General features: G+C 41.9%; 1 protein-coding gene across 2 annotated transcripts in view; it reads right to left on the bottom strand.

Moving 5' to 3' along the window:
- Nucleotides 1-17,568: 17,568 nt before the first annotated feature.
- The window catches only part of HS6ST2 (heparan sulfate 6-O-sulfotransferase 2), a 321,641-nt gene continuing 313,346 nt past the window's right edge, over nucleotides 17,569-25,863 (bottom strand). For both annotated transcript variants that reach the window (XM_012458778.3, XM_012458780.2), the window contains one exon: nucleotides 17,569-20,658. In XM_012458778.3, coding sequence (XP_012314201.2) covers nucleotides 19,776-20,658 — 883 coding nt within the window. In that variant the 3' untranslated portion in view covers nucleotides 17,569-19,775. The remainder of the gene's footprint in view (nucleotides 20,659-25,863) is intronic.

The following is a 25,863-nucleotide window of genomic DNA, read 5'->3' as shown; positions in this document are numbered from 1 at the left end:
AAAGAACAATAAGAATACCACAGAGTACTGAGTAACAATCAGTGCTACATTGTGAAGAAAATAGTCATGCTGACCCAATCTAATTTTTGTTGGGTAACAGATGACAAGCCTAATGGATTTGGGACAGCAAACAACATAATATGTATTAACCTTGAAAAGGCTTTTGTTTCTGCTCCTGGCCATGACCTACTCATTAATTAGCTTGAAAAATATGGCTCACACTACATACAAGTGGCACTAGTGGATGATCTTGACCAGCTGGGTTTTGATAGCTCAGTAAGAACCAGAGATAGGAAATCACACTGCATTTTGTTTCTCAGGGAACTGACCTAAGTCTGATACAATTTAATATTTTTATCAAAGCTTCAGTGGTGGAAGAGAAAATATGTCTGTTAGCTACAGGAAAATAAAGGAATGAAGATTTTTAAACCCAGATAAAAGAAAATGCATGATAAATGTTAAATATTTTATCCTCTACCTCTAACAGCAAAAAGAAAACAGATTTGGAAGAATATATGAATGAAGGAAAGAAGGGAGATAAGACACTAATCTTTGACACACGGCACCTTCTAGAATAAGACAAAAAGGTCAAAGAGCGTGAAGATGGGAAAGCAAGGAAATGATGGGGATCTCAGAGGAGGAGTTCCTTTTTTTATTATTCTTTTTTAAAAATATTTTTATATAAAAAATTATGCAGTAAATGCAGGACTCATAAGTGTTTGTAGAAAGTGATTTATTTATTTAGAGAGAGAGAAACAGGAGAGGGAGAGAGAAAGAAACAGCTAACTCTCACACTGAGTGAGAGAATCCAGAAAGATGGACTGCAGGAGAGGAAAGCAGCTTCCACACTGAGTGGAAGGGAATAGAGAGAGATGGAGTTTAGGAGGGGAGGACAGGCTTCCACGAAGGGAGTGTTTGTGGAAGGGGATCCAAACATGGAGTCCCCAGAGGAGGAGTTCTTTATAAATGTACCGATAAGGGGAGCCAGTGGAGAAAGCTGAAAAGTCACTTACAAATATAACTGCAGGTCAGGATCTGATGGTGATATGTCACTAGCAATCCATAGGCCTGTTGGAAAAAAGTACACCAGGCCACAAATTGCCAAGTATGCCTTAGGAATGTGTTTAAGGCAACAACTCAGCAAAAGGTAAAATACTCAGCTAAAATGGATGGCATTCATCGTGGCATTATTTTTCCTGTGAGGATAAATAGTTAAGGGGTTGAATGTGGACAGAATCTTGAAGGAATGCTACCGTGGTGCAAGAACATACAGGTCACTCAGAAATGGCAAGCATTTAAGAAAATGCAGAATAGGAAGGCAAATGCTTTCAACAAGCCAAAAACCCTGATAGAAGGGCTCAGGTGGTCATAATGGAAGTGTGGGGGCAATTCTACAGGTCCAGGAATGGACTTTTCATTATTAGCACAGGGGAAGAAAGAAGAGGGGGAAAAGAAGAGGTAGAGTTGGCTGAAGCAAGAATTCACCAGAGCCCTGGAAAGCAAACTGGAATGTTTATAGGTGGGTGTTGAACAATGAGAACACATGGACACAGGGAGGGGAACAGCACATACCAGGGCCTGTTGGGAGGTGGGGGGATAGGGGAGGGATAGCATTAGGAGAAATACCTAATGTAGATGATGGTTGATGGGTGCAGCAAACCACCATGGCACATGTATACCTACGTAACAAGCCTGCAGATTTTGCACATGTACCCCAGAATTTAAAGGATAAATAAATAAGTATTTAAAAAGGTCAATCTAGCCAGATCACAAAATTCTGATGACAAGTACTAAAAAGTGCATGATTCTGTGTTGTGTGACTTAGCCCTTAAATGAGAAAGACACAAGAAGTCAAGAGAAAAACATTCTTCAATTAGTTAAGGCAACAAAGGAGGCTAAAGGTAAGAAAAACATGATTTTCCATTCAGCTCTCTGGTTCCTCCTTCCAGCCCCTCACATGGTCCCTCGGAGAGCTACTGCCAGATGACAGTCAGGAAACACTCATAATGCAAGTGAATTGTGTGGACCCGAGAAGAACAAAATTAAAGGGTATTAGGAGCACATAGTTGTTAATCTCCATCTCATGTAGGTCTTAGCTTTTTGATTTGTTATTGAGGATTATTTGGGTACCTGTGAAGCTTTGAGAAGAGAAATTATAACTTTTATAATCCTAGTAATGTATTTTTAAAGAAATTTATTTTAAAATTTCATAAAACATTAATACCTGCCTCATTATTAAAAATACAGAGAGGCCGGGCGCGGTGGCTCACGCCTGTAATCCCAGCACTTTGGGAGGCCGAGGCGGGTGGATCACGAGGTCAAGAGATCGAGACCATCCTGGTCAACATAGGTGAAACCCCGTCTCTACTAAAAAAATACAAAAAAAAATAGCTGGGCACGGTGGCGCGTGCCTGTAATCCCAGCTACTCAGGAGGCTGAGGCAGGAGAAATGACTGAACCCAGGAGGCGGAGGTTGCGGTGAGCCGAGATCGCGCCATTGCACTCCAGCCTGGGTAACAAGAGCGAAACTCCGTCTCAAAAATAAATAAATAAATAAATAAATAAATAAATAAATAAATAAATACAGAGAGAAGTATATAGGCAAAATATGATAATGTTCCTTCACATTGACAATTCAAGGTCTCTCCAAAGAGCTAGAGCTAATTAGTATTATCAGTTTCGAGTGTGATCCTCCCAGATCTGTTTTTGTATATTTACACGCACACTTCTTTAAGTACATAGTCCAGAGCTTGGCCCATGTCAGTACATGCAGTTCTGCCTCACTCCTTTTAACAACTGCATACCTCGTGATATTGATAGTTTATTTATTACTGGCCTAATTGATAGACAATTAGATTGATTCTCATTTTCCCAATTTTTTTCTAGTATAATCAATGCTGTGATGAAAGCCTTTGTATACACAAATTTGGGGACACACTAAATATTTCTATAGGAGAGGAGACATTCCTAAGAGTCTAATTTCTTGGCATATGCATTCGAATTTTTGATAGAAGCTGCCAAATTGCCATCCAGAACTGCTGTTCCAATTTACTCCCAAGGGTATATGAGAGTATCTCTCAATACCATCAAAACCTCTGGATATTATTTTTTATTTTTGTTTTTGCTGTCTGAGAGGCAAAAATAATGATTTCTGTTTGGACTTGCATTTCCCTATTATCAATACCTACCTTATCCAGTGAGATTAAGCACCTTTTCAAATGTTAGTTTATATTTTTTCTGTGAATTGCTTGTTTAATGACCTAGACTTACTTGGTATGTTTATCTCTTCCTTATGGGTTTATATAAGTTCTTTGTACATTATGGATGTGAATCCTATGTTACTTGTGGTGTAGTTATTTTCTTGTAGACTATCATTTGTCTTCTATATATTGTAACATCTTAAAACAGTCTTATCCCTAGTGCTGTGGCTCATGCCTGTAATCCCAGCAATTTGGGAGGCCAAGGCCGGAGGATCGCTTGAGGCCAGGAGTTTGAGACCAGGCTGGGCAACATAGGGAGACCTCATCTCTATAAAAAATACAAAAAATTAGCCTGGAGTGGTAGGGCACACGTGTAGTCCTGGCTACTCGAGAGGGAACCTGAGGTGGGAGGATCGTTTGAGCCTAGGAGGTCGAGGCTGCATAGTGAATCGAGACTCATAAGTCATCTTGGACTGCTGTTTCTTTCACCACCCTGTACAGGATTTACATGGCATAATGTAAATGAACCTTATAATCCAGCCTTGAGAGAAAAATCTGTAGTAAGAAGGATAAAAAAATCTGTGCGCCATCCCACCCATAGCCCACCACGCATGTCCAATGGGAACAGAATCTGTCATATAAAAAGTGCCAATATGCACCACAGTTTAGTAGCTTGCTGTATAACTGACAAAACCAAGTTCATAATTAGCTGACGGATTTACAGATTGCATACCCTGTCCGCTTCACCAGGATTTCAGAGCCAAGGATGGGTGTAAATAGATTGTCTTCATTCTCAAACACTGTGGATGATATTTGGTAAAACACTTAAATTTCCTGGCTTTCTTCCGTGTTTGCTATCTTCCTCATGCTTAAGTCCCATATGGAAAAACAAGAACAAGAATGCTGAATATTCAGAGGGCCTTGATTTCCCTCCTGGCACATACACCATCTGCACAGTCACTGCACCATCTTGTGGCCATGCCTGGAAACTGCACACTCCCTGGAAGTAGGCAGCCTACCAAGGTCCCCTCTGCTGAAACCTTGCAACTGGTCTATCACCATCTTGTCTCCTCTTTTCCTCTGTCCAGCCACTAAATTGGAAAGGAGAGGCAATGCTAGCAAAGCTTATCCATGGTGTTTCATTATCTTTCTCTCTTTTAGAGGGTTTGTATGCGCATGTATGTGTGTGTGCCTACACACCCTGTCACGACTGCCTCAACGGCTCAATCAGCTTTGGGTGCTCAATCAGAAATCCTGAAATTCAGATAATGGGAGTTCCAGAATAAATACTGCAAAAAGGTCCTATTCCCTTCAATCATCAATATCGCCTTCCCCAAACAGCAGCTCTGTATTTGATTTTTAAAAGAATTCCTCTGTAATACTATGTAGTTTCTGAAACGAATTTGAGAGGAACAGGTAGCCAGACACATTTTGCTTCAGCAGTAAAAATGACTCAAAGTAATGTCCTCATTAAAAACAATAGCAACAAATAAACAAACAAAAATCAGCTTAAACACTACAGAAGGAAATCACCTTACCAAGTCAGTAAAATGGCATGTCTCTTAGAGGTATAATGATGTGACATATTTAACAGAGTTTCCATCAAAGTACACTGAGGCTGGATCAGTGAAACAGGCAAGTATATGACACATTCAGGCAGTGTTGATGAAAACAGGTCACTGTCTTTTTCTGTAAGGGCCTGTGGAGCATTTGACAACCCACAAGCTCCAAAGACTAAGGGCTGAGCCAAGGCCATTGTCTTGGCTTTGTGATGTGTCAACTTGGCTAGGCTGGACCACATTTCCCAGCATTCAGTCTCCTGTATATTTCTTGTGGTTGTTGTTTGTTTGTTTGTTTTTGAGACAGAGTCTCACTCTATCGCCCAGGTCGGAGTGCAGTGGTGCGATCTCGGATCACCGTAACTTTCGCCTCCAGGGGTCAAGCGATTATTCTATCTCAGTCTCCCAAGTAGCTGGGATTACAAGCGTGTGTGACCACACTTGGCTAATTTTTGTATTTTTAGTAGAGATGGGGTTTCACCATGTTGGCCAGGCTGGTCTCAAACTCCTGACCTCAAGTAATCCACTTGCCTTGTCCTCCAAAAGTGCTGGGATTACAGGCCTGAGCCATGGCACCTGACCCTTCTCCTGTATGTTTTTAGTGTCCACCCTGTAATCATCTGTCCACAAGACAGATTCTTGGGGGCCATTCGGAAGGCAGAAGGGAAGCAGCAACAATTTTGCAGCTCACACACTTTGTTGCTTATGTTCTGGCTCCCTCTATTGGTGTCAGGGCATGGCAGGGCCTACAACTGCTCCCTCTCTCCCTGTATCCTCCTCTTTCTCCAACTTCTGGGCTAGGTGTGTGTGTGCTGGTCTCTGTGACGGTGTCCCGGCCTCTGCTGGCCACCCATGACATCAAAGTCAAGGCAGCAAGTACTAACACATGTTTCAGTCAATCCTCAAAGCTTCCACTATGTTCTTGCTTTCCCCTACTTCACATCCATCCTTTCTTCCCAACTGCCTGTCCTGTGGACATCAAGCTTCAATATCAGACACCAAAAACTACCTTATAGAGACTGTTTAGCCAGCTCCTACAATTACATGATTTCAAATTCAAATTATGTGAAATCAAATTCGTAATAAATGTACTTTTCAAATTCAAATTTGAAATCATGTAATTGTAGGAGCTGGTGAAGGTTACAGTGAGCCGAGATCGCACCACTGCACTCCAGCCTGGGCGATAGAATGAGACTCTGTCTCAAAAACAAACAACAACCACAAGAAAATATATAGTAGAGTGAATGCTGGGAAATGTGGTCCAGCCTAGCCGAGTTGACACATCACAAAGCCAAGACAATGGCCTTGGCTCAGCCCTTACTCTTTGGAGCATCGTTGTAGTTCTGTTTCTCTCATTGAATCCCTGATGGACACAGCCACATTATGGAAGGGCCTCACACAAAGAAAACCCACCACACCACGAGCTGCCCTTGAACTTAGTGAAGCTTTTCCAAGAATATAAATTCAATGAAGCAAGGCCTAATAAATTTCCTCTTAAAAAATTTAATCTAAACACATGTCTTGAGTGTCTGCTATGGGCAAGTTAATAATGGAAGATGGATAGGGTCTAAAAAGTACATTCTTACACTAAAGCATATATCTACCGTTCAGCAAGGGAGATAAGGCAGTCACACAAAAATAAAATGTAAGGCAAAATGTGATAAGCTTTGTAAGAGAGGTTCAAAGTGTTGTCAGACTATCTTCCTGACCAAGGATCTAACATCTAACTGTGTATAGAAAGAATCACAAAAACCCTACTTTATCACCTCCAAGGACATGCCTACTGCTTTCAAGTTTTTCAAAGTGTACATAAGTCAGGTTGGACAACATCCTAATTAGTCACATGAAAGGCTATTTATTGCTTGAAGAGAGCTCCTCAGGAGGAGTTGCTAAGTTGGGAGGCTGCCCAAGGCCAGGGGTCAGGATACTGGGTCGTGTGCGTTGGGGCCTGTTAGGAAGTGGGCTGTGTGGATGACTGAGGTGGAGCGCCCCCTGCCGAAAACGCCTCCCATAACCTCAAGGACCACCAGCCAGAGGATTGATATTGGCCTGCTGATAGCCAGGGCCATCTGCAGAGGACTCTCAAGATAGAAAACATGGAGACCAGGGATGACTAATTCTATTACAAGCGACCCTTCATGACAAAAGCCTTTGCAACAGAATTCGCTTCAATCTCCATCACTCATTCATTAATTCATTCAACAAACATGGTACAGCAGTCCCACCTTATTTGTGGTTTCCTTTTCCATGGTTTCAGACTGTGAGCAATTGCAGTCTGAAAATATTAAGTGGAAAGATCCAGAGATAAACAACTCTTAAGTTTTAGATTGCACACTGCTTTGAGGAGTGTAACAAAATCTTGTGCCTTCCTGCCGCATTCTGCCTAAGATGTGCTTCATCCTTTGTCCAGTGGATCCACGCTGTACACATCACTTGCCCATTACTCACTTTAGCAGCCATCTCAGTTATCAGATGGAAAAAACATAGTATATACGGGGTTTGGTACTATCTGTGGTTTCATGCATCCACAGGGAACGTGCACCCCATGGATAAGGGGGCACTACTGTATTATGTATCTAAAATATTCTTCCTCTCCCGTGACAGCATGCCTTTTTGCATGGCCAGTTCCTTCTCATCCTTCATGTCTCCGTTTAAATGTTACCTTTTGGATAGCCTTCCTTGAGTAACCTAAATGTACCCTCTCTGTTACCCCATATTACTTTTCTCCGTATATTTCATTCATTGCACTTAGTATGGTTTGACATTCTAATTGACTTGGGAGATGTTTTGATTAACGTCCGTCTCCAATGCTAGACTGATAGCTCCACAGGAGCAGATACTACATCTCTTTTATTCATATCTGATTGCCCAGTATGAGCACAGACCCTGGCATGTAGTAGGATAGGTACTCAGTAAATATTTGTTAAATAAATGAATAGATGAATGAATGACTACCAAGGCACAGCGCAAGCTGTGGATCTATGAAGATGACTGATACAGGCCACATCTCTGCCTTCCCCAAACCAACAATCTAGTAAAGGAGACAAATGAGTGGCCATGAGAACGAGTGAGAGAAATGGCCTCAGACAGTCGTACTTACTACCTCTCAGAGATACACCCACACCTACCAAGTTTTGGAAAGTATATATAAGTCAAGGCGGATGGGATTCTAATTCATCACACAAAATACTACCCCTTACTTTACTGGAATGAGTGCTGGGATGGCAGCTGACACAGTGAGAGGGGGCACAGAGGAGAGGAAACTAAATTTGGTTTCAGGAAGGTCAGGGAGGACTTGCTAGAAGTGTTAACATGTAAGCAGGGTCTGAGGAAAAGTAAGGATTAACTAGGCTAAAATGGTATATTTGCATGCATGCCTATTTGTATATGTGTGTGTGTGTGTGTGTGTGTGTGTGTGTGTGTGGTGTGTATCTGTGTATTATTGAGTGGAGGAGCATTCAGTGATAATGAAGAAGAATAGAGTGACATGGATAAGGAATAGCATGGAAGGCAGAGATTAGCACATACAAGTTGTCTAGAGGTGAAATGAGAGACGATGGCATGACAGGAAAACTAAAAGAGCTCCCCATGACTCATACCTGGAGTGTGAGAGGCAAGTGTTAAGCAATGGGACAGGCAGGTCAGCAGAGGCCAGATCATGAAGGATCTTGAATGCCAGGCTAAAGAATTAGGAATGATGCTTGACGATATTTACTGGGTGTGCTTTATTTATAAAGATGCCATTTCATTGATTATGCATCACCAGGGATCAAAATGAAATACACAAAATGTTAACATTTAGTACTAATACTACACATAGCTCTAGATTTTCATGACAAATACTGGAGCATGTAGATGGACAGTAGAATAGAGTGATAGTGACTGTGATTGCCATAGAAAATGCAGAGCATGTGGTGGATGTATGCATTGCCTATGCTGTATACAACACACAAGGAATCCGAAGGACAGAGATGAGGACACCGTATGCATCCATTAACTAGTAGGTATTGTTGGGAATCAACATTGACATTGTTCCTATTCATCAGAAAAAAAGACATCTGCCAACTTCAAGCAGATGTTACTCTGCCCAACAAAGTGCCCACTATGTGTAAAATGCAGCACAAGACCCCATGAGAGGAGAGTGAGAGAAAATGTCCAGCAGAAAAGAAATCTAGTCTCTGCAGGGATTTCAGGTAGAACCATTTCCTTTTAGTTAGAGTGATTTCAATTACTGGGTAACCTATCAGAACACAATGAATGGGGAAAATAATGTAAAGCCTTACCAAGAAAAACAGCGTAGGTGTTCCACAAAAATGTACTGAATGAATAAAACATATAGTCAAAAACAATAATCAATCGCTTTAATGCTAGAAATGTTTGCCACTATTGATCCAATCAAATTGCCAAGCACCAGAACTCTGTTCTAAAGTGCTTTGCATGCTTTAATTCATTTAATCATTACCACAAATCTATGCGGTGAATACTGTTATAAATTCAACTTCAGAAATGAGGAAAGTAAGGCTCAGAAAGACGATGTGACTTACCTCAGGTTACACAGCTAATATGTGGTGGAGCCAGGACTATGGACCCCCAAAATTTGGCTCCAGAGACTGTGTTCTTGACCACTAAACTGTTGTAACAGAAATCCACTCCATTAGGAAATGGAACAGAGTGCAAAAGAAAAGTAAGGTAGAAATGCTTTTAAAATTTAACTGAAACATAATATAGTGCTGTGCACACTAGCCACAGAAAGACCTGAGATTTGGTCTCAGCTCTGCCACTAATTCCCTGTGGGACCTTAGGCAAGTCAATTGCCCTCTCTGGACCTCAAAGTAAAATGGAAAAAGAGGGATGGAAATTTGACATGGGTTTGTCTGATGGTGTTGGAGCTGAAAGAAGCTTTAAAAATGCTTTTTGATGATTTCAAAAGAAGTTTTGCTGCTTCAGATGTATCCCATCCACCAAGTGTGGAGATGACATACTCTCTTTAATTTACAGAAGTACAGTGTACAGACTGTGTATAGTGATGATTTTTAATAAGAAAAGCAATATATAAAGCACAGAGAGCCCGACTCAGACCAGAGAGACCAAAACCATTTTGTTGAACATTAAAAATATTCTCCAATGCCCTGCAGTTGGAGCAGGAATTAGGCCTGTGGAAAGCAAAACACAGAATTATCGGTCAAAAACCCTGACAACAAGGGCCAAGATTGGCCGCTTTCATTTACAAGCACTTGAAGAATATTTATGGGTCTAGTAACGTGTTCAAGGACCAGGGACTCCCAAGCTCCCTCTCCAAAGACAACGGTACCAGGCAATTCCCTTCCCAAAAATGTGAACTGGCTATTTTCAGGTCTAGTGCCAAGTACTGAGCAGGGAAAGGACCAATGTCCAAAGAATCTGAAGGAAGGCTGTTGCTTCGTGAATATTCCTAATTGGAAGAGAACCCATTGTTAATTATTAAAGAAGCCAGGAATGGTTTCCTGGCTTGGCTGTATCAGAAGCTCAAGGCCCTCATTCCCCAGTCCTGTCCTGCAAGAAGCTTTTGCTCTAAAAGAAAACTCCAGTTTCAGCAAAGAAACCACCACAAAAGCAAAGGATTTGGAGGTAGACACACCTGGGTGACACTCAGACCTGCCACTTACTGCTTAATAAAGTTTACTAAATAATAAAGTTTACCTGCAAGTGTTTTTAAAAAAAGAAATAAAACTTCTTTTAGAGATACATATATGCAGATGTTGTCCAGGAGTTGCTTTAACATATTACAGATTGTAGGGAAATTAGTGAGGACATGGATTAAATAAGATTGGCTAAGTTATAATTACTGAAGTTGAGTGGTCGGGAAATGAGATTAATGATGCTGTTCTCCCTACTTTTGCAGCGATTTGAATCTTCCCATAATAAAATGTTTTAAATCATGAATAAGGCGAAGATATTGCACTCTGGATTTAGAACTAGGCTTGATTCTGAAGTATTAGGCAAGTTAATTAAGCTCTCCTGAGTCTTACCATATTCCTCTGTAAAATGTGGGAAGGAATTATTCATGCCTCACTGGGTGGTTGTGAAGATTGAGGTGATGCAGGCCAGGCACAGTGGCTCATGCCTGTAATCCCAGCACTTTGGGAGGCTGAGGCAAGAGGATTGCTTGAACCCAGGAGTTTGAGACCAGCCTGGGCAATATTGTGAGACCCTTGTCTCTACAAAAAAAAAAAAAAAAAAAAAAAAGGGAGGTGATGCATAAAAAGATTTAGTACACTGAGCTATAATATAATTTCCACAAATATTAACTGCCACTGCTGCTGTTATATGAAGGGCCAAGAAGAGCACCTGGCATGCAGTAGGCCCTTAACAAATGGTATAGATTATCATCATTACAATCAGCATCAAGAGTCAGACTCTACACACCTGGTCAGGATGGGCATATATTGGCATTGAAGTCTCCTGGCTGAATAAGAACTGTCTTCTCTCAGTGGCATGGGGTATAATAACTGTTTCAGTGCCTGAAGTTCAGAAATTTCCATCCAAGAAGCGGACCAACTAAATAGCTTCAAGTTGAAGTGTCAAAACCTTCCCCCACAGAGCTTCTGGAGCAGGAGACAGCTGGAAATTCAACACTGGGTTTTTTCATTCATCGGGGAGAGGTGAGAACAGGGCTCTTGGCCCCAGGAAAGGGATACACCTGGGAATCAGTTTCTTAATAAGCATTCTCTGACCTCTCTCCTCGCTTCCTGCTTCACTGGCCCTAACTCACAGTAAGTGCTCAATACAGGTTTGTCAAATGAATGGGCTACAAGACAGAAATCAAGTTACCAGAAGCTGGCTGCTAGGTCAGCAAGCTAGAGTTGGGTAAATAAATGATTCCAGACTGGGGTGGGTAGCTCATGCCTGTAATCCCAGCACATTGGGAAGCTGAGGTGGGAGGATCACTTGAGCCCTGGATTTTGAGACCAGACTGGCCAACATAGTGAGACCCTGTCTCAACACAAAATAAAATTATCCAGGTGTGGTGGCTTGCCCCTGCGGTCCCAGATACTTTGGAGGCTGAGGTAGGAGATTCTCATTCAGAACATCTGCGGTGGGGCCTAGAGTCTGCATTTTTGAACCACATCAGGGAGGAATCTGAGGCCAGAGGCTTGTAGATTCTGTTCTGAGAAAGTTTTAGGAAGATGAGCCTGGTGGTCAAGAAGGAGGCTGAAGACAGAAGGATAGTTAAGAAAACATTGTGACCATCCAGGTAGACTACATAGAGCCTGCCCTAGAGAGGGAGTGCTGGGAACACGCCAAGGTCGTGGGAGTTTGGGGAAAGTATGTGGGCACTGGGGAGGGATGGGAAACTTGGCAGCTACTGATGCTTGTTAGTGCTTCTTAGGTCAAGGCCACTGTTTTTTCTGTTTTTGTTTTGAGACAGACTCTCAGTCTCTCTTTGTCACCCAGGCTGGAGTGCAGTGGCACAATCACAGCTCATTGCAACCTTGACCTCCCAGGCTCATGTAATCCTCCTGACTCAGCCTCCCGAGTAGCTGAGACTACAGGTGCACACTACAATGCCTGGCTAATTTTTATATATTTTATAGGAAAGGGTTTTGCCATGTTACCTGGACTGGTCTTGAACTCCTGGGTTCAAGCAAACATCCCCCCTTGGCCTCCCAAAGTACTGGAATTACAGGGATTACAGGCATGAGCCACAGTCCCTGGCCTTTAAGCTCATACTTGATAAACCCTGTTCATCTTAACTAATCAGTGTTGAGGTTCCTTATTTCAACTTCCTTCCTACATATTCAGCCTTGTGAAGGCAGAATCCACCTCTTGGAACAAATTCATAATGTCTTTGCCATATGGTCTCAAGGGCCTTGAATGCGTGATCTTACTCTAGGCGGTTTCAGGGACGGACGACCTCCTTCAGGACTGAGGAAAAAAATATAGTTTTGTGTTTTGGTTAAATCCATAGAAAGGTTGATTAAGATTGGCTCTAGTTGGCTCATTAGGCCCTATCAAGCTATGGTGTAGCACTCTCTTTTAAGACTTGACAATTCTTCTCAGGTCCTCATAAATCACATGAAATCTAGTAGAGCATTTTTAAGTCACAAAAACTGTTAAACTTTTCTTAGGCCCAGTTAGGCATCATTAAATCTTACTGGTATTAGTGAAATAACAAGATTGAACCAGGCATAATGAAAATAGAATTTGTACAACTTAATGAGATTTGATGAAGATTATTGAAACTTATTCTGTCCTTAAGGCAATATAACTAAAATTTAAAAATTCAAATGGTTAGATGCAAAAGTTCTTTTTTGTTGTTGAAGTGAGCTAGCTGAATTTACAAGTCCTGTATGTCCTGTTCCCTGAGGGCCCTCCGTGACTGCCAATCTGAAAACTAGTATGTGCTAACTTTTAATGGGTTACTCTTTCTCCTCCCTCCCAGGTGGCATAAATGCATCTTAATAGGGTCTTCTGGACATGCTCCTTTCACCCAGAGAAGAGAGCCTTCGAGTGTAGGCATTCCAGGCACCAAGCCAGGCCTATAAGGGAAGCAGCTAGACTTTTGGAGCCCATGCAGATCTCATCAGGCAAACAAGCCCATACTCCAGCAATGTTGGGTGGAGAGATGAGTGGGAAAGGAGCGAGGCTGGAAGTGAGTCATCCTTGGCTAAGCATGATAAAGTAGGTCCCCAATCAGCCAGAGACACCAGATAATGGCCTTTCATTGCTGGAGAGAGAATCTGTGACTCACTTGGCATTTTGTGGGTTAGGCCTTTCAGAATGTTTCTGTCACTGGCTGCATTCAAAATCAGAAGTAAACTTTAAGATAGGTCTTTATATATTTGATTATCTTACATTTGAAATATGTTTGTTTTTAGAAAAGTTTCCTTAAATTAGTCACAACAGGAAACATACTGTTTTTCTTGCCAATATTTTAAATTCTCCATCTCAGAGTGTCAGTCTTTAGCTACTGAAGACATAGGAATTCAGCAGACATCTAGCCCTCATGCTAATAACAGTAGTAATGATAATTATAATACTATCAAACATACATAAAGTTTATTTTATTATGCCTGTAATCTCAGCACTTTGAGAGGCCAAAGTGGGAGGATTATTTGAGCTCCGGAGTTTCAGACCCACCTGGGCAACATAATGAGACGTTATCTCTACTAAAACTGTAAAAAATTAGCTGGCAGTGGTGGCGTGTACCTGTAGTCCCAGCTACTCGAGAGGCTGAGGCTGGAGAATCAGTTGAACTCAAAAGATTGAGGCTGCTATGAACTATGATTGCACCACTGCACTCCAGCCTCAGTGACAGAGTGAGAGTTTGTCTCTAAAAAAATAAAAATAAAAAAATAAAGTTTATTCTATATCAGGCACTGTGTTAAGTGCTTTACAAATACTAACTCATTTAATCCTCACAACAGCCCTTTGAATTTGCAGCTTTTATTTTCTCTGTTTATAGGTGAAGAAACTGAGGCATGAAGAGGTTACAGACTTTCCCAAGGTCATGGAGCTGGTAAGTGGTGGAACTGGGATTCAAACCCAGGCAGCAGGCATATAGAATCTATACTCTCAACCTATGACATCAGCAGTAATCAATTTCATTAGGATAAGCCATCGACTATATTCCTGTTTTAGAAAGGAATCCATGAAACACTGTTGAACTTTTTCATAAAAGAAAAAAATTGGGTAACAATTAGAACAATATAGTTTTATCTTTTTAAATGACTGTGTGTGTGTGTGTGTGCGTGCGTGCGTGCGTGTGTGGTTGGAGGAAGACGGGGAGGGAAGGGGGAGAGAGAGCAGATTTGAATGTGGCTAGGACAAGGAGATCTGGAGGAAATGATCATAGTTATTTTGGGGAAGTGGGAGCTGTATAGGCAATTTTGCTTTTTACTTTACATACTTATATTTTTTTTTTTTTTTTTTTTTTTTTTGAGACGGAGTTTCGCTCTTGTTACCCAGGCTGGAGTGCAATGGCGCGATCTCGGCTCACCGCAACCTCCGCCTCCTGGGTTCAGGCAATTCTTCTACCTCAGCCTCCTGAGTAGCTGGGATTACAGGCACACGCCACCATGCCCAGCTAATTTTTTGTATTAGTAGAGACGGGGTTTCAGCATGTTGACCAGGATGGTCTCGATCTCTTGACCTCGTGATCCACCCGCCTCGGCCTCCCAAAGTGCTGGGATTACAGGCTTGAGCCACCGCGCCCGGCACACATACTTATATTTTAATTTTTATAAAAGCATGTGATCAAACACACGCACACACGCACACGCATACGTGCACACGCACACAAGCACATACTCCAAGGAACTGGCAGATATCAGCTATCTGAGACTACTGAAGAACTGATTAAGCTCTCACCTGTAATTACTGACACAGCATTTGCCTTGGATTTCTGCGATCCTGAGAGAAAAGATCAGGATCTCCGGTGCTCTCAGGCCTAAAAGTAGTGAATCTAACATAGTAGGCACTGAATGAATGTTGTTCGTGGTGGTGTGGTATTGGGAAGTATGTTGTTTGAATCACATCCTTCTATTCTCTCAGACTCTGGGATCATTATAAATCTGCCAAATTTTCAATACTTAGGAAATTATAATTGGCTCTCTACTTCCAGGGCTGACCAACTTTTTCTCTAGAGGGCAAGAAAATAAGTATTTTAGGCTTTTGGGGCCATAAGATCTCTGTTGCAACCACTCCCGCTGCTGTTGCGTGAGAGCAGCCAGAGAAACTATGCAAAGAAATGGGCATGCTGTGTTCCAATAACATTGTATTTACAAAAGCAGTCAGAGGGCTGCATTTGGCCCCAGGACAGTAGTTTTTGGACCCTGCCGTAGCTGCTCAGAACAGTGCCACTTGCACTGAGAAACAGCTCATTTGCTTTGTTTTCAGGATAGATTTCTCCTAAAGTTCTGAGGGCTTTGCCCATTTGTGAAGGTCTGAAGGATGTAGTTTGGAAATTGTGAGGTGTTCATCAAATTCCTTGGACAGTTAAAACTGTCAGGTGGCCTCATTCTTGCCAAGCGAGAGATTCGAGTTGCCTTATTCCACAACCCCAGTGGGTTATGTCCGGAGTCAGCATACTGTTTTTTTGCTAGAACTTTCTACACAATACTCGGCTTTTGTTTCTTTGCTTAGTTCAATCCCTTGAGAAGACGAGAGAGAAGAAACTTCCAGTCCACCTCTGATGACCATGTGCACAAAAGGAATACCCTAGTTTACCCCTTCCTGGCTTTCAGTGTCAAAAGCAGTGTCTTCATGTCAATGAATGCAAAAAAGCTGTGGGTTGCACATGACCAACCTGGACTATTCTGTGGTTCTCTTCTGTGACTCAGACCCAGCATGTGGGTTTTATGCTTCTTTTTACCCCCATACTCCACCCATGGAAAGAAACGATCCTTCTCATTTTGACAGCTTTATTAGACCCACTGCCCAAAGGCAGTCCTACTGGTACTTGGTTATAACCCCTATTGAGAATCCTAATTAAGTCCTGAGGAACCAGGCCAATTCAATGTTTCTTCATTACAGCTCCTCTCTGGGCGGCCTCAATAGCTCATTTTCTTAGCAGGTTTCCTATCTTTTCCCCACTACAGTTAGAGTGCCCTGCTCTCCATGAGTTCCTACCCTCCTCAAGGGAAAAGGGAACCAACCTTTATTTCTGAGATATTTCAAGTTCTTGGACTTTATATTCCTGTTCACAGTTCCTCCCAAGGGGCTGTAGGATCTTTACACAATCAGGCCCTTTGGCAGCCCAAATATTGATCAAAAAGCAGTTGACAGGCAAAACCGAGTAAGCTGATACGGTTAGGCTGTGTCCCCGCCCGAATCTCATCTTGAATTGTAATCCCCATAATCCCCATGTGTCAAGGGAGAGACAAGGTGGAAGTAACCGAATCATGGGGCAGTTTCCCCCATGCTGTTCTTGTGATAGTGAGTTCTCATGAGATCTGACGGTTTTATAAGGGGCTCTTCCCCCTTCCCTCGGCCCTTCTCGTTCCAGCCACCTTGTGAAGAAAGTGCCTTACTTTCCCCTTTGCCTTCTGCCATGATTGTGAGTTTCCTGAGGCCTCCCCAGCCATGCAGAACTGTGAGTCAGTTAAACCTCTTTCCTTTATAAATACCTAGTCTCAGCAGTTCTTTATAGCAGTATGAAAACGGACTTATAGAGTAAATATAGTTTACAGGCTGAGGATACTTAACTATACCCCCAACCAAATTTGTAGCTTGCTTCCTTCTAATCCCTTGGGACTAACACTTAGAGTGTCTTTGGAAAGGGGCAAGGACAATCACGTCCCCTACCATGTAGTACTAACTACAAGAGTTTGTTTGAAAAAATGTGCATATTTTGTGTTCAGGACTTTAAAAACCAATACATTAATGCTTACCTTTAAACTCTACCCTGTGGATAGATGGGAGAATGAAGAGCACGATTTTTCCTTTCTACATGGTCTTAGATATTCAAGTATTTACTTAATTAAGTTTTAACTTAAAAGATATGCATATTCATTTGCATAGCAAACTTTGTTTTACACCAGGAGTATTCAATCTTTTGGCCTCCCTAAACCACACATAAAATACACCAACACTAATAATAGTTAATGAGCTGTGGCTTCGACAAGCTTGTACACAAAAGATGGAATCCCAGAAGGATTCACCCCAAAATAAGCCCATTTTAGAGGGAGGGATTAGAATGGGCCATCTAATTTCCGTTCCTGGCTGCCAAGAGGAATAAAGGAAATGCCGTGTTGAAAAAAATTCTGTTCTGGTTTATGAGATCACAGTGTCTAGTGGCTGCAAATCTTGAAATTATGAGATTACTCAGAGGCTGTAATTTAAACTTTATTTCATATCTATTGTTAAATTACACAAAATCAGTGAATGATTTGTAAAGCTACACCAATGGACAGATGTTTACAGTTGAATTCATGAGATTTACATGATGGCAAAAATGTATATTTATAACATCCTCTATATACAATAATCAGTATAGACAGAGAAAATGCACTTAATCTTTGCAAATCATGCACACCACAGCAATAACACAAAATGTTTTTTCTGTAACAAGCTTTTCCACTGGCTCAGGCTTCATCCTGCTTTCCAACAGTACCTATCAGTTTTAAAAGCCAACATTTTCAATTAAAACTAAAGAAAATTGAAATACCATAGTGATCTACTAACTATTTTTAAAACACAATTGTACACAAAATAGTTTAAAACACTGTCACTTGAAGGTGTGGTTTTTAAAAGATTCCTCTCAGTTTTTTAGCTCTCAGGATTTTCAGGACTGCAATACTGTCAGGCAAAACAAAAGCTGGAAATAGTGATACAAGCTCAGAGTCAAGAAAATCCATTTTAAACCCAAATGCCCAGCTTCCTGTCCAGTTTATGGCCATATTATTACAGATAAAACTAGATCATACACATGAGCAGACTGTACAAGATGTGACTTTATGGTCACACTTTTTTAAGCACGTCCCTTCTGAAAACATAAATGGCACTTTCAGTCACCTAGTTTGATTTACAGCCAGAAGGTTAGTCTAAGTCCTTACACAAATATAGCAAAATCCATAGTAAAATGAAAACTGCCCAGAATCATGATATTTGACGGCACGGTGGGTTACACACTTCTTTTTATCTTGGTCAATTTGTAATTGATACCATAAAAGTATTTTTGCATCAACTTACACTAACAAGTCACTCTGTTCAACTCATATGTTCCCGATACGTAACCTCACTACAGAACACTTTTTACTTTTGTTCTTTTCAAAACAAAAACTTGGTAGAAATCTTTGCCCAAATTATCAAGGTGCTATTGAATAACTCTGCTAGCCCTCCTAATGCTTATTTTACCCTTTTTTTGCTTTTGTAATTGTCTACAAATCTGTCAACACGAAAAAGAACTAATTGGGCTAGAAATAGTTGGCCCAACTGGAAACATTACAATAGATACACAAAAAGTAAGTAAGAGTTCACATTTCAGGTTCAATTCTATCTGATCAAGAATAACTTCAGCAATATTTTTAGACACATTATCCTGTTCAAGTTTCTTGATTAGAACTTCGCTACACAAATACTGATAAAATAATTCTATAGAAAGAAAGTCCTGACTTTAATCCAGGATTATATACCACAATAAATTCAGCAACACGCCATTTAGATGATGAAGAAAGATTCTATACATGGGTTAATTTGGAATGAGCACAATTCGGAGAAGCCTTAAAATGAATGAGAAGCAGCGCCAAAATGATTCCAGTATTGTTGAAATTACAGTGCCCTGAAAGCGCCTGGAAATTAGATCTTTACACTGGTATTTCATTTTGAAAAAAAAAAAAGTGTTTTGTTTAATGTGAGTTAAACCCTGTTTAAAACCTTTAAACAGTAGAAGGTAGAAAATGTTTAAAATTTCAAATATCAAGATATGAGTCCTGTTCTTGAAAAGCCAATATTTTGACATAAAACTACCCATGTTTGGGAGAGGAATTTTTTATTTTCTACAGCTTGGTAAGATTCACCATTAGTTTGTTATTCTATATTTATAGATTCCTTGTTAAAATCAGAAGAAAATGAAAGGTTTTAAGTTTCATTTTAGTCGCTTTATATGTATACTTATTCTCACCCCTGGAAAAAATGTTTGCTTCCAAGATTGGGTTTTAACAGTGTATCATAAATAATTTAAAGTCCATTTCTTAGCCATAAGTTAAATGGTCACATTTTATGTTTTCATTTTGTCTCCGTGACTAATTTAGGAACTTCTTAAAATATCTAAACAGCAATTTCTGGTGAGTCTCGTTTGGCTTTCGGATTTCACAAACAGTCCAACCCCAAAAAGACAATTTAATTCCATACTGAGATTTGTTTTACCCACACACAGTATAACATTGAATTGAAAGGCAACTGTAAAGGCAACATCTAAACATTTTAACTTCCCCAGTGAAGGAAGCAGGATGTGTTTGGACACTTTCATCTTTTAAGCTATGCCATCTTTTCAGTGGCGCTTTGGGAGAAGTATGTACAAGCCTTTCTGAGCCATTTAACGCCATTTCTCTACACTGCCTATGTAGTCGTTGGTGCCATTGCTGGTGCTATCGTTCTGCTCCTTGCCTGGGTTCTGCTTCGGGCTTTCCCGGTTCTCCTTCTGGCTCGAACTCTGAGTCAGATTCTGCACCAGATTCTGTGTCAGATTCTGAGTCAGGTTCTGATTGGCATTTGGATTTGGGTTCTGACTCTGATTCTGATTCAGATTCTGGCTCTGGCCCTGACCCTGGCTCAGGAAATGGGTCTGAAGGAGCCTTCCCTTCAGAAATCTGCGTTGTTCCTGACGCTTCCTCCTGGCCTCCTGATGGTCTTTCTGCCTCATAAACTGATACCTCTGCAAAAAGAGGTCTTTGGCATAGCTGTACAACTCCATATCCAGAAAATTCAGTCCCTCAATACGCTTTTGGATTTCCTCATTGATCTCTACACTAGAGGCCCTAGTGGTATTATACTGAGTAAATGGCGAAATAAAGTTCATGTTGAAGGTTTTTTCAAACAGATATTGGGTCTTCCGTTGAAACTCAGTGAGGCCGAAGAACGCCATGTGCTTCAGATTTGATTTGGCACTTTCCAGAAGGACCTTGTTTCTTTGCTTTTCAGGCATGACAGAGAGGTTGTAGCAGCCTACCAGGGTCAGGTCGGAGAGCATGCGCACCTGGCGGTTGTTGGCTAGATTGTAGGGACAGTCCATGAACTCTTTGAGGGGGCAGCCAGACCAGTCATCGCCAGTGTAGCAGCTGGGCAGCTCTTCAGAGGTTGGGGGCCTTCCATCGCAGACATGCAGGGATGCTTTCCATGTTGCTCCTCTCTGGACATGCCTCCACTCGCTCAAGTACCGGGACACTGGGTCTCGGAGGATGGTGATGTAGTGGAAGTTCCTATGGAAGCACAAAAACCAACAGTCAGAGATATGGGTGACATAAGTGGAGTCATGGAGGTACATGGCGTATGTGGTGTTCACTGGCCAAAAAGGAAGGCAAAGCAAAAATGACAAGGATCTCATGGCATTTGTCCTGTAAACTGTACTGCAGTCCCCTCTCTGAGTCCCACTAGCCTAGAGATAGCTAATTTTTTCACCCAATTTGCTGATACTGCAGCTAAAACAGGCATGAAAAGGTTAGAATCCAGACATTGACCTTGACATGCTTCACTCCCCTTCTCCCTTCCCCTCCTCTTCTCCCTCTCTAACCGATGACAAAATCCTCCCAACGACACCATTGGCTAACTAGGCGACCACTTTATTTCATGCTTCCTACTCTAAACTCCCATTTAGTGATCACGAAATGGAGACTCAATGGAAGCAAATGCTTTATTGCAGTGAAATGGAGTTGACAAGTGGGCTCAAATTCTAATCTTATTACACATACAACAGCATTTTTTTCTAATATCCAGTCTAATCTGGATATATCATTTTTTTAAAAAAAAACTCATTAAAAGAGTATATGATATGATACTCTTGATTCTGGCCGTTGTCATAATATGGCTTATACATTATGGAAGTGGAATGTAGAGATAGGCAGAGCAGTGAGGGCCTCCAGAAATAAATGCTGTGGTTAGTCACTGACTGAAATAGACATTGTAGCTACCAATAGCATATATGCAAGCTACTACCTTGGTTTCTACCTTTGCTCATGATAATATTCCCAGGATAGAAAACTTAACTCTATCGGCAGCTTCAAAGTGTCCCTTTTCTTAACGTACTGAAAGGGCGTGTGGATGTCAACAAGCGTGGAGCTTTGCTGTATGGCTATCTTCTCTTTACGGTTTCAAACAAATAAAGTTCTTTGCTGAAATAGCAGACTAGCAAATATTTAAACCACACGCTGACATACTCACACCAAACATGGTAGGCACACACTCCAAAAACATCAAGCCTATGATACAATCAGGCATAATCAAAGAGAGAACCCTGTCGCTGCACTGTTTATGAGAAATGAGTTTCCACTCAGGTACAGAAGATGAAGGACGAGGTCATAGAAGGGCATGTTGTGGAAGGAAAGCAAAAATAAATATTGAATATTAGCATCTAGCTTCTTAAAGGAAACACAGAGAATGGCTGGCAACTTTTCTGAAACATTCATTCGCATCTGAGGGAGTGGTTGTTCTCTAAACATACATGAGGAGCCTCAGGGAACTTGCTCTGCCACCTGCTTCACTGAATATTGGCTGATGTCCTTTGAGGAAACATTTCTCCCAACTGGGGCTTCCAGCAACTCAGGCATCCTGAGATCTATCTCCTATGCTTCTACCCTGTGCATGGTGCTTCCTCTGCCTGTCATGATCTTCCCTCTTTGGCTGGAAAATTCTACTCATCCTGCAAGTACCAGTTCAAGTACCATCTCTTCTGTGAAAAACTGTACCCCACTCTGTGTTGCCAGTTATCATTTCTCCCTCTGTGTTGCCATAGCACTTCCATACTTAGCCTTTATTAAAACATTTGTGATACTGGGACTGGGCACAGTGGCTCATGCCTGTAATCCCAGCACTTTGGGAGGCCAAGGTGGGTGGATCGCCTGATGTCAGGAATTCGAGACCAGCCTGGACAACATGGCGAAACCCCATCTGTTAAAAATACAAAAATTACCTGGGCATGCTGGTGTGCCCCTGTGGTCCCAGCTACTAAGGAGGCTGAGGCATGAGAATCGCTTGAACCCAGGAGATGGAGGTTGCAGTGAGCTGTGGTCATGCCACTGCATTCCAGCCTGGGCAATAGAGCGAGACCCTACCTCCCCACTACCCCAAAAAACATTTGTGATACTGAATTACAATTAACTATTTATATCTCCACTTAAACTATGTTTTCCAGGAGAGGGGTTCTGTCCTATTCTTCTATATAACCCTCATCCCATCCATTCCAGCTTTGTACATTGACCTTTATCCCTTGCATAAGGCAGAATCTCAGTAACTCCTTTAACTTTTTACTTGATAAATTATCCTGGGGAAGAGGAAGGAGAAAGCTAGGGACATGCCTCATGACACAGAAACTCTGGATAATCTTCCAAGTGCCTTGCAAAAAATCACAGGAAGGTTTTTCTTAAAATAAATCACTTTATCTATTTTTCAGGAAGAAACAAGCATTGGGGACAGGAGAAGCATCTGGGAGTGGGGATGGAAAAGGGGCCGAGAGCACCTTCGCTTATCTCACTACTTTCCCTAGGACCTGACCTTGCTGGTGCCCCTAAAATTCATCTCTGTAAGGACCTACTGCTAAAGAGTAGTAGCTTTTACTCCCAGTAGCCTTTACCAACAAAGATGACTGCTATTGCCCTGGGTTCCCTCCTTCTACTCCTAGTTTTAGTATTCATCCATCCAGTGCATATTTATTGAGCCTTTATGCTAGCCCTGAGGCAGCAGTTTAGTGGCAATTAGTCTGATTATTTGGAAAAAAAAAGAAATTTATTAAGTGCAGTGACACATTTGGATTAAGCTTTCAACCAGCTTTTCCAGGCATGCATTGTAATGGGGGCTGCTTGGTGTTCTAAACCCCCATAATGGAGTCACCTTCATGCTCAACTGAAAGTCCTCATGCCCTCATCTGTATTGGTTTAGGCCTACAGTGACATCTTCTGGTAATTGTTAACAGTGCACCACAATGCAAGTCTGCGGCTCTCCTTCCTCAACACTGTTCCTGACCTTTCAGAACAAATAGATCCCAACCACCAGGGTTAGTGACACAATCAAATGTTTCATAAGCACCACCCCAACATGGATAGAGAGGAGGCAACACAGAGACAGACTTTCAGAGAGGGTCTCTCATGTTATGGGTCTGTGTGAAAAGAAAGAAAGATCTGCTGAAGGGTAGTCTCCAGTGACCAGGGGTCTCCTGAATTGCATAGTGTGTTGGAGGTAGGAAGGCAGGTAAAGATAACACCTTGGAGGTTTTGTCGGCTGAAGAATCCAGGATGCTCATTATATCCAAGGAAGAGCTTTTTAGGGCAATATCAGAGAAGCAGTCTTGGGAATGTGGCTGGGGAGGCAATCAGAGACATGGCCAGTACTCCCTCAGTGGTCAGGCCAGGTCAAGACTTGCTTAATTCTAGCATCTAATGTGTGCCTGGCACTGTGGCAGGCACTGGGGATACAGACAGTGATAAGACATGGAAACCCGGGGAAAGTATTTCAATAGAGTGTGCTGTGAATGCTTGGAGCAAGTACAGGGTGTGATGAAAACTATCCTCACACTGATTTCTAACCTAGCCTAAAGATAAGACAAGGGTTTCTGCAGCTTTATTTTGAAAAACAAGTAAGAATTAGATGAGGCAACTGGGCACAGTGGCTCACACCTATAATCCCAGCACTTTGGGAGGCCAAGGCGGACAGATCACTTGAACCCAGTAGTTCAAGACCAGCCTGAGCAACATGGTGAAACCCCATTTCTACAGAAATGATTGGGTGTGGTGGTGCACACCTGTAGTCTCAGCTACTTGGGAGGCTGAGGCGAGAGGATCGCTTGAGCCCGGGAGATTGAAGCTGCAGTGAACCATGATAGCACCACTGCACTCCAGCCTGGGTGACAGAGTGAGACCCCGTCTCAAAAAAAAAAAAAAGGGAGATGAGGCAAGGAGAAAGGAAAGGAGTATGAAACAGAAGGATCAGCATAAGCAGAGGCACGGAGACATACAACACCACCCTGTTGTGTAAGCGAAACATGCATCAAAAAACCTTCTAGGGAGTGAAGGAGTAGCAGGAATTGAAGATGGAGAGGGAGCCCGGGACCCGGTTGTCAAAAGCGACAGATGCCATATTGAAGCATTCAGAGTTGATTCTGCAGGCAACAGGGAGGCTTTGAAGGGCTTTAAGCAGGGCAATAACATGATGAGGTCTGTGTTTTAGAAAGGTCATTATGTATAGTGTGTGAGATGGAATTAGCGAAATTAGTTAAGAGGGCACAGCAGAAGACAAGGCAAAAGAGGAGGAGGAGCAGACTAGAGAAATATTTAGCAGATAAAAGTGACAAAAGGGATTCAGGGAAGAAAGACGAGGAGGAGGAGTTAAGGATGCCTCCCAGGCTCTGGAGGAAGGTTTGAGGTGCCTGTGGGACGTCTGAGTGAAGCTGAATGAATAAGTCTGGCACTCAGAGAGCAAGGTGGGCTGAAGATAAAAGATATGGAGTGGTCGGCACAAAGTGGTAGTGTCCAGACCATCATGGTCTATTTAGGGATCTTTTTAAAATTTCACTTGTGTGGCTTCAGATATTCGAAGACAGCATTTACCCCAAGGCTTCCCTTCTTTATGCTTAAAATGGTTTTCAACTATCCTCTACATAGCTTCAAGGCCCCACTATCCTGTTGCCTGCCTGCGAATGCATTCCATTTAATTGGAACATGGCCCTCTAAGCATAATCTGACAAGTAATAAGAAAGGACAGTCTATCACCTCCCTTATTCTTGACACCATTTCTCTTAATGTGGCCTCAGATCACATGGAGCATTTTGGCAGCCACACCACATCACTGATACACGGTAAGCTCAATTGTGTCATTCTTTCACATATATGCCACTCGGAAACACAATCTATGTTGTCGGGAACTGATGTAGTGTATTTGTCCTGTTTAATTTCTTCTCAATGGAGGATATCTAAGCCTGTCAAAAGACATCTAGATTCTGATTATATCCCCCAGTATCGTCACCATACTTTCCTCTTCCTGTTGGCAATGCCTGGATCAGGCACTGATCAAAACAGAGAAAGATCCAGCTGAGAGTAAGTCTCTGGTAGTTGCTGGAAATCTTTCTTCAGGTTGACATGAAACTGAAGGGTGCTGCTGAATGGACTGACTTAATTTTAACTGAGTGAGGCCAGCTCAGCCCAAGGAAAATCATACTCTGCCTATTTCACTTAGTAGTAATTGGACAGGACTTTCTTGTGACCAAATGTATCACCTAATTAAAATGACAAGGTGTCACATTTTAAAATTGGAGACATGACTCCCCATTGAGTTACCTGGGCTAATTGAATGGCTGATTGGTGCTTCTGTATGCCCATGGTGCCTTTACAGGCACTACACAGTTAAAGGTTTGCTACTTTCTACTGACAGCTCTCTGGGTGGCCTTGGACCAACACAGTACTCCCCTCTTTCTTGCACGT

The sequence above is a fragment of the Aotus nancymaae genome, unplaced genomic scaffold (assembly GCF_030222135.1).
Source record: "Aotus nancymaae isolate 86718 unplaced genomic scaffold, 86718_ANA_hifiasm-v0.15.2.pri h1tg000004l, whole genome shotgun sequence".
NCBI classification, from domain to species: domain Eukaryota; kingdom Metazoa; phylum Chordata; class Mammalia; order Primates; family Aotidae; genus Aotus; species Aotus nancymaae.
The sequence above is the reverse complement of the archived record's forward strand: the minus strand, read 5'-3'. Positions and strand labels throughout refer to the sequence as shown.